General features: G+C 42.8%; 1 protein-coding gene across 12 annotated transcripts in view; it reads left to right on the forward strand.

Annotated features, from left to right (window-relative positions):
- PTPRT (protein tyrosine phosphatase receptor type T) overlaps positions 1–8,616 on the forward strand; it is an 852,204-nt gene that overhangs the window by 727,617 nt on the left and 115,971 nt on the right. For 11 of the 12 annotated variants that reach the window (XM_068262870.1, XM_068262859.1, XM_068262860.1 and 8 more), the window contains 3 exons: positions 113–190; positions 488–523; positions 2,114–2,301. In XM_068262870.1, the coding sequence (XP_068118971.1) occupies positions 113–190; positions 488–523; positions 2,114–2,301 (302 nt within the window). The remainder of the gene's footprint in view (positions 1–112; positions 191–487; positions 524–2,113; positions 2,302–8,616) is intronic. The other variant, XM_068262865.1, reaches the window with a different exon arrangement.

Consider the following 8,616-nt stretch of genomic DNA (forward strand, 5'->3'; position numbering starts at 1 on the left):
ATATTTCAGTATGTGACCTCCAATCCCCACAGGCTGTAGAGTAGGTGGCATATTTTGTAGGGATGTTTGGGTCTTCCTCCTGTAGGCTGACCTCTAACCTGTCTTCCTGCAGGCACTTCCTCACCCTGCTCCTTCTCTGTACAAAGCAAAAACCTGCAGGGCAAATCCTTGCTCAATTCCTGCTACTCAGGTAGGGCTTCTCAACCAAAAAGCATAGATGTCATTGCCAGTCAGCAAGGTTGTTGTCATTAGGATTCTGTCTGCCATAGAGTGAAACTGTGAGTTGTATATTAATGTGAGAATGGAAGTAACGATGCTGAGCTTTAGAGTCTAGCATTCGTTTTCTGTACCTGTCAGTGAGTTGTGCGATGAAATGTTATATAGATTAACCTGTATTGCCAGTTGGATACTGATGATGTGCTTTTTTTTTTTCTTTTTCTCTTCTTCCTAATCCATCTTTGTTCCTTGGGGCTCAATCACCTGGCAGTTTCCTCCGATACTGTCCCATCTTCAACGCTTTTAGGTAATGAATAATACTTTATATGTGTGCTTTTTATTACAGAACTCAAGTACATATTCCCTAATGCTGATTGGCTGAAGTTCTGGCCAATCAATGCATTCTACAACAACCCCATGAGAATCTGATTAGAATTAAGTGGCCATAACTCTTCCCCATGTCCAAGGAGGACGCAATACCATTATGTATGAACAATCTGAGCCCAGCTTGATCCAGACAATGTGATACCAGGTGACCGTGTTCAGAACGTACCACTATGCGCTTTGAGTCCTATGGGAGAAAAGCGCTTTACAAATGTTATTGTATTGTATTGTATTATTATTGTACTAGAAAATGGAAGCCTCCAATAGCGTCAGAATATTTTGACGTTATTGGAGGCTTCTGTTTATCTTTTGGAGGTGTGCCGGCAAGCGACCAGGAAACGTGGAAAGGAGATGATTGCCAGAGGGGCAAGGAGTGGCCTATATGCCACAGGCGTTACTTGGCCAACTAGTTATAGTTGGCCAATTATTTTTTTTTGCGTATATATGCATTTGTGTAATTGCATATTATGTGTAATTCGCGTCCGCAGTATACTTCTGAACTCTCTGATTGGCCCAATATTTCCCGAGTCTTATGACTGGCCTAACAATTCTGTAACATACAGAATTCCGCTGTACAATACTGATTCTCTGATTGGTCCAATACTTCCAAGTCTTGTGATTGGACTAACATTTCTGAGTCTCTATAATGCGGTATTCCGATTTCTGCTTTCTGCCATGTAAAGCTGATTTCTGTTTAGAAACTTAGAAATTGTAATTCTGCGAAACTTGGACGGAAGGGAGGTGTCACTGTGCTGTGTATCCCCGCATTAGCTGGTGGTGTATTATCATTGTGGCATTAGTGCTCTTACGCTCTGTACAAGGTCACCTGGTATCACATTGTCTGGACTGTTATGGATCCTATGTGTTTTCCTGTTGTCTGTATCACAGCAAAGAGAGGCTTTACTACTTGTTTGATTGATGTACAACCATGAAGTCTATTATCATTGCAACATTCATAGCTTATTTATATCAGAGTATAAGCGCTGATTTATACTGTGTAATACCCATTATGTATCATTTCACAACAGTAGGCAATCCATGCAAATAATTTCAATTTGCTCTTGTGAGGCATACATATGAATTGGCCGCCGGGAGACTTGGGTGCAGGATACAGCCGGTATGGCTTATCCTGCTGCTGCACAAGTTCCCGGCGGCGTTAAATACTATTCCCCCTCTAGGTCCATGTGGATGGTGGGGAACGATGTGATCCGGCTTCCAGCTATTGCTGGCTGCCGAATTACAGTGTTTTAGAAGCAACTTCAGCTGCATCTTCTGACGGCGCCAAAGTTACTGACTGTGCACAGCTATAGCTGTAATTCCTATTACGGTCTATGGTGGCAGCGGCTGTGCCCAAATCTCCTGCACTGTAATCACAGCACTCGCTTGTGAGGTCACCTAAATCTCCTCTGTTGACACCACTGTGATGCATAGTATAGCCTTACAGACAGGTTCGTTTCCTTTCAATCTGTCTTCTCCATGTCTAATTTCCTCCATATCCCTTCCTTTCTCACAGACAGCAGTCATGTAGAGCTCAACCAGCCCACACTGACCATACAGACGCACCCATACCGGACATGTGAGCCGCTGGAGATGGCGTACCCTCGTGGGCAGATGCAGCCTGCAATCCGAGTAGCAGATCTTCTCCAGCACATAACTCAGATGAAGAGAGGACAAGGCTATGGATTTAAAGAAGAGTATGAGGTGGGTGTCTCATTTCCACTGGGAAACTATGAAACATAGTTGTCAGATCTGACAATAATGTCAGAAACACCTGATCTGCTGCATGCTTGTTCAGCATCTATGGCTTAAAGTATTAGAGGCAGAGGATCAGCAGGATTTCGGGTAATTAGCATTGCTTAAAATGAATCAAATATGGCAGCTTCCATATACCTCTCGCTTCAGTTATCCTTTAAGAAACTCAGGGCCGGTTTAAGCAACAATGGGGCCCCAGGGCAAAATAAACCCGGGGGGCCCCCCCAACATATACCTCGGAACAAAAATCGGCATTAGGGGACCTTTTTTGCAGCTGGTATAGTCAGGGTGTGAAGTCCCAATCATTCGGAGCTCCACATTCTGGCTATCCCAGCCTGCATGAGGGACAAGGGGTTAAAACGTTTTAGGGGGGACCCCACATAATTTTTATTTATTTTTTTAAATTCCCACACTCTAAACATAAAAAAAAATTGGGAAAATAAGGAAAAATGCCAGGGATCTTCATACAGCCATATTGCAGCTGTATAGCGATCCCTGGCCAAAGCGCTGCGGCTGCGTATAGACCCCCTGGAAACCCCGTCAGGAAATGTATTGCGCTTTCGTTTGATGCATGTAAAATTACACTACCGTTAGGTTTGCTACTAAAAGTGACATTTACCGCATTTAAAAGTATACGTTTTTTCTTTGAAATTTTAAAATCGATTTTCTCAAAAACTATAAGGTCTTTTTGAAAAATTGTTTTTTCCTCTTATTTCTAATGATCTCCTTAACATATCCTGCAAATTTAGGGTTTCTAGCATGTAAGGTGGATTTGCTATCAACCATTAAAGTCGGCAGGTTTTTAAATGTGTATTTTTTTTCCTTTGAAACTTTAAAATCGATTTTCTCAAAAACTATAAGGCCGATTTGAAAAAAAATGTTTTCCTCTTGTAGCCACTGGGGGCCCCTACAAGCTCTGGGGCCCTGGGGCAGCTGCCTCCTTTGCCTCTATGGTAGCGCCGGCCCTGAAGAAACTAATTATCTATAGCCGTGCGTAGTATCTCCATTGTATTCCAGAATATATGTTGAGGACCATGGAAAAAGTGGAGCAGCTGCCAGAACCACCAATCGGATTTCGGCTGTGAAACAAAACAAACATTATTTGCTGTAGACAACTGCTCCATTTATGCCTCTTTTTTTTTTTTTTTTTTTTTTTTTTTTTGCACCTGTAAAAAAGCAGATCCCTTAATCAGACACATGAAGCCAATCCCATTCTGGGACCCCAGGGCAGGTTTAGATTGGGCAGTGTGGTGGGACAGGTGAGTTGCTATTCTGCCAAAACGGTGCATGGGCCGCGAGGAGCAGAAGTTAAGGGGAGGAGACGGGGGGGGGGGGGGGGGGCAGGTGCTCTCTTTGCCTGTTTGATGGTGTTGGCCCCAGGGATCACCACATACACAGGTGATAAATACTATTTTAGAGGAAAGCAGTAAATTGGCGATTAGCACTGAGATCCCCTAACCATTCCCTTGGTGCAGCTTTATGGTGAAGGGGTGGGGATCACAAGACTCTCTCAATGTTGCTGCGCCCCACTCACCAAGCTAAACAAGTAGAAAAAACTTGTAGGCCACTCAGTGAAGGTTATATAACCTGCATATGAGGGGCTCTCAGAGCAAGGCGAGCAAGTACAAAGCAATATGAAGAAAATCCCTGGCTCCCTCATTGGGAAGCCTGCAGATACACAAAAATGTGCCAGGTGCACTTATCCATGAGTATTGGGAAGCCCCGGAGCCTACATCAAGGCCAATCTTGTTCATGTGACCTTTAAAGCAGCAGGGGCAGCCATACTATCCCAGGAAGAAAAAAACACATATATAAGTAGATAAATACTCGTTCTACTTGCATAACACATGTATTGTACTGTCCACATTTTGATTCCAGTGGTATTTATATAGTAGATAAAGAGAAAACTGTTTCAGGCATTTTGCACCTTTACTACCTCTGACTGACGTCTATCCTTATTCCCTCCCTTATTCTTTTTTTTTTCCTCCTTGAAACTGCACTGTCATATCAAGCATGCTTTGTAAACACATGTAAGCACAGCATAGGTCATATCTTAACAGCTTCTACAGAGGGGTGAGGTGTGTTTCCCTTCTCAGCCTCGTGTCACACTGAACTGCCCTCAGCCAATCAGTGAGGAGCAGGAATGTGGGAGGGGAGATAACAAGCTTCCTTCTCCCCAGCAATGTACCAAATAGAGCCAGGATGACTGAGATCAGATTTATTACAATAGAAACATTTCTGATTATATTGGAATGTTTGCATTGCAGGTTCAGGTTGTAGATTGCATGGCTGACAATTCCGTTTTAAGGTGGAACTGTAGTCAAAATAGCATAATGAATAAAATAGCTTTTTTTCCATATATATTTTATATTCTTTTATTAATTATTTAGTCGGTGTTTTCCAATTGTAAAATCTTTCGCCTCCCTGATATACTTTCTGAAATGTATCACAGATGGCAACATCTTTAATGTTCATTTACTGAGCGTTTTAAAGCCAGTAATAAAAAAAGCTCTGATCTCCCAAAATTCTCTGGGAGGGGAATTCTGCATAATAAAAAGCCTAGGCTAAGCAACAGTGGGATGATGGGGCTACATACCAAATATATAGCTTTAGCAAGTGTTTCTCTTGCTGAAACCAGGAAAATGGCCGTAAAAGTGGTTATGCTAAATACGGTAATTCAATGCAAATGTCACTACAGTTCCCTTTTTAAGTAGATGTTCTTGCTTGCTACACAAACACAATGGGACACGTACCTGGGCAGTGCTTTTGGATAAACTCTGTGTTATAGTGTGCTGCTTCTGCTTTTAGCGCATCATTTAACTTCTTTACCATAAAACACACCACAGAGAAAGAAATCTGCGGGGGAAAAAAAAAAAAAAAAAGAGTATGGTAGGTCTGTTTTGTTCCTGTCTACATATGTATACATGGAGTGTGTTTATATCATTTCCATGGTACAACTTGTGTTCAGTACATATTGCCCGAGGTCTTTTTGAAACCTCTTCTTTGTGCTTTATGTTTGCTAAAGTTCTTCTGTTTCCCCTCAAAGCTCCCTCCTCGCTGCGCTAAGTAAGCAGCCCACTTTACCACTGTCGCTCTATAGGATACCCTCCAATAACAAGTTCCATTATCTTGCTGCAGCATACAGTATTCCATGAATGTCGCTATTCAGCCTCTTAAACATGCTTCACTCCCAACTCTTTACTGCTCTAATAATACACCATAACACACAATTCTCTGTCTCCATGGACCTGCTTCATATAATTGCTTTGTTTTGTTCCATAATAATAAACCAAAAACAATCAGGCTTTTTCTCCATCTATTCCACAATATAAAACACAGGGCAGCAGTGCTATTTTGCTCAATATAACCACTTACAGTTCATTTCGATGATTCAGGAATATAGCCAAGGTTATGTAGGCTGCACAAACTCTGACTTATTTCATGAGAACCTGTAATGATAGGCATACGGCTGATGCTGTTACTGGCTTCTCTGTATGAGCTGTATGTTGTCTTGCTTAGGGCAATGTTCAGAACTGTGGCTTTCTGAATCTATTGTTACTTGCTATCTCTAGGTGGGGAGCTATGGCTGTGCTTTAGTATCTAAAATCTTGTGAGACTTTGTATGCTGAATGACATGGCTGCATCCTGTACTTAACATGAGTTTGTGAAAACACACAGGTGTAATTTACAGGGAATTTTTTACTTTGGTTGAGAAAAACCAAACACAGCGTATAGTTCAGATCTGTACTCACTAGCCACTTTTTTTGGTACACCTGTTCAGTTTTTGTTAACACAAATAGCTAATCAGCCAATCACATGACAGCCACTCTATGCATTTAGGCATCTAGATGTGGTAAAGACAAGTTGCTGAATTTCAAACAGAGCATCAGAATGATAAAGAAAGGGGATTTAATTGACTTTGAATGTGGCATGGTTATTAGTGCCAGAAGGGCTGGCGTAAATATTTCAGAAGCTGCTGATCTACTGAGATTTTCACGCACAACCATCTCTAGGGTTTACAGAGAATGGTCTGAAAAAGAGAAAATATCCAGTGAGGGGCACTTATATGGCATAGGCGAAAAAGAGGCACAAGGCAATTTCTGTGATTTTACTGATAATCTACAATTTACAGGGGTAATTACGACAGCAAAATATTGGCAAATATTAACGATATTTTACTACAGCTAAACCTAACCCTTCTCTCACAAAGAACCTTTCCCCCTCTTATGCCTAACTCTTCCCACATCTCACTGCCTAACCAAAACATCTCCCCCTAACCTTAACCTATGCCTAACCTTAAAATCCCCCTTCCTGATGCCTAACCTTAACACCCCTTCCCCATGCCTAACATTAAACCCCCCTCCTTCCTGGCACCTAACCTCAAACCACCCTTCACCTTCAACCTTAAAATCCCCATTCCTGACACCTAAGCTTAAGTGTCTCATCCCTACCCCTGCTTTAAATAGCAAAAAAAAAAAAATATATATAAATTTCAAAAAAATTATGTATTTAAAAAAAAAAAAATCAATAAATGAAAAATTTCTGACAGGAAGGCCCCGGAATCCGCCATTTATTGGGCCCCCAAATTTCTGATTTTAGCACCCAATAGGCGATATTTAGTTAGTGGCAATAGCGATGGCCAAGTTGTCTATTAGTCACATGTGCTTAAATTTCCTGCTTCCGTCGTATGACCTCTGACACCAGCAAGGGTTTCATCCAGAAGAGAATGAGCAGACTGAACAGACAGACTGTTTTGAGAAGACTGAAAAGCAGGATTCTCAAATTCACGGCCCGCGGGCCATTTGCGGCCCTCGATACAATATTTTGTGGCCCTCGCTGGCAAAAGCTTCCTTATAGTTCGCTTCAGTGCTCCCAAGTAATCCGCCGCATAACGAGGGCTGCAGAGCCCCCAAATCGCCCGGGGGGCAATCCGCCAGCATTTCCTGGAAGGGGCAGAGATTTCAGCTCTGCCCCTCCTGACGTCAATCGCCGGACGGATCGCCGCCTCCCCCCCCCCTCTCTGTGAAGGAAGAGCGAGAGGGGCGGGCAGAGGCGCCGATGCGCCGCGATTGTGAAATTCCTTATGCGGCCCAGCCTCATCCTGACTTTGCCTCCTGCGGCCCCCAGGTAAATTGAGTTTGAGACCCCTGCTGAAAAGCAACAACAGCTCAAATATCCACTGATTTCAACCAAGGTATTCAGAATGCCATCTCTGAACACACAACTCACCACATCTTGAAGCAGATGGATTACAACAGCAGAAGAGCACACTCCTTTCAGCTAAGAACAGGAAACAGAGGCTATACTTTGCACAGGCTCACCATAATTGAACAATACAAAATTGAATAACGTTGCCTGGTCTGAGGAGTCTCGATTTCAGAATTTGGCATAAACAACATGAAAGTATGTATCCATCCTGGTATTGTAGTAATGGTGTTGAGGACATTTTTTGGCACACCCTGGTCCCCTTCGTACCAAAAGTGTTTAAATGGCACAGCCTACCTGAGTATTGTTGCTGACCATGTCCACTCTTTATGACCACAGAGTAGCCATCTGATGGCTACTTTCAACAGAATAATCCCCCATGTCACAAAGCTCACATCTTCTCAAACTGGTTCTTGAACATGACAATAAGTTCACTGTACTCCACCAGACATCAGACCTCTATCTAATAGAGCACCTGTCACATGTGGTGGAACAGGAGAGTCAATTTGTAGATGTACACTACAGCTGATTCATTTGCATCAACTACGTGTGCTATCATGTCAACTTGGAACAAAATCTCTGAGGAGTGTTTACAACACCTCGTTGCCACAAAGAATTAAGGCAGTTCTGCAAGCAATTGGGGGTCGAACCCAGTACTAGCGAGGTGTACCTAATAAAGTGGCCAGTGAGTGTATATCTCTCTAAATCAGGGGTCAGGAACCTTTTTGTCTGAGAGAGCCATAAACACCACATATTTTAAAATGTAATTCCGTGAGAGCCATACAATATGTTTCAAACTGGCACAGTAGGGCTCACGTCCCTGTTGCCATGGTGATGTGTATACAGTTGATCCGCCGGGCAGCAGAAGTGTCAGACACGTCTTCAGCTTCTCTTGGGTTTCAGCAATGTCCCCGAGACCCAGACAGGAGAAATACAGCTTGTACAATTAGCTAGCTGACTTGGGAGTGGATTTACTTTTTAGGACGAGATACACGCACTTTGGAGCAGCTGTTCGTTTTGGGGTAGCGCAAGTAAGTTAGTAGTGCATGCTACAGCAGT

This window comes from Hyperolius riggenbachi, chromosome 12, assembly GCF_040937935.1.
Source record: "Hyperolius riggenbachi isolate aHypRig1 chromosome 12, aHypRig1.pri, whole genome shotgun sequence".
NCBI lineage: Eukaryota > Metazoa > Chordata > Amphibia > Anura > Hyperoliidae > Hyperolius > Hyperolius riggenbachi.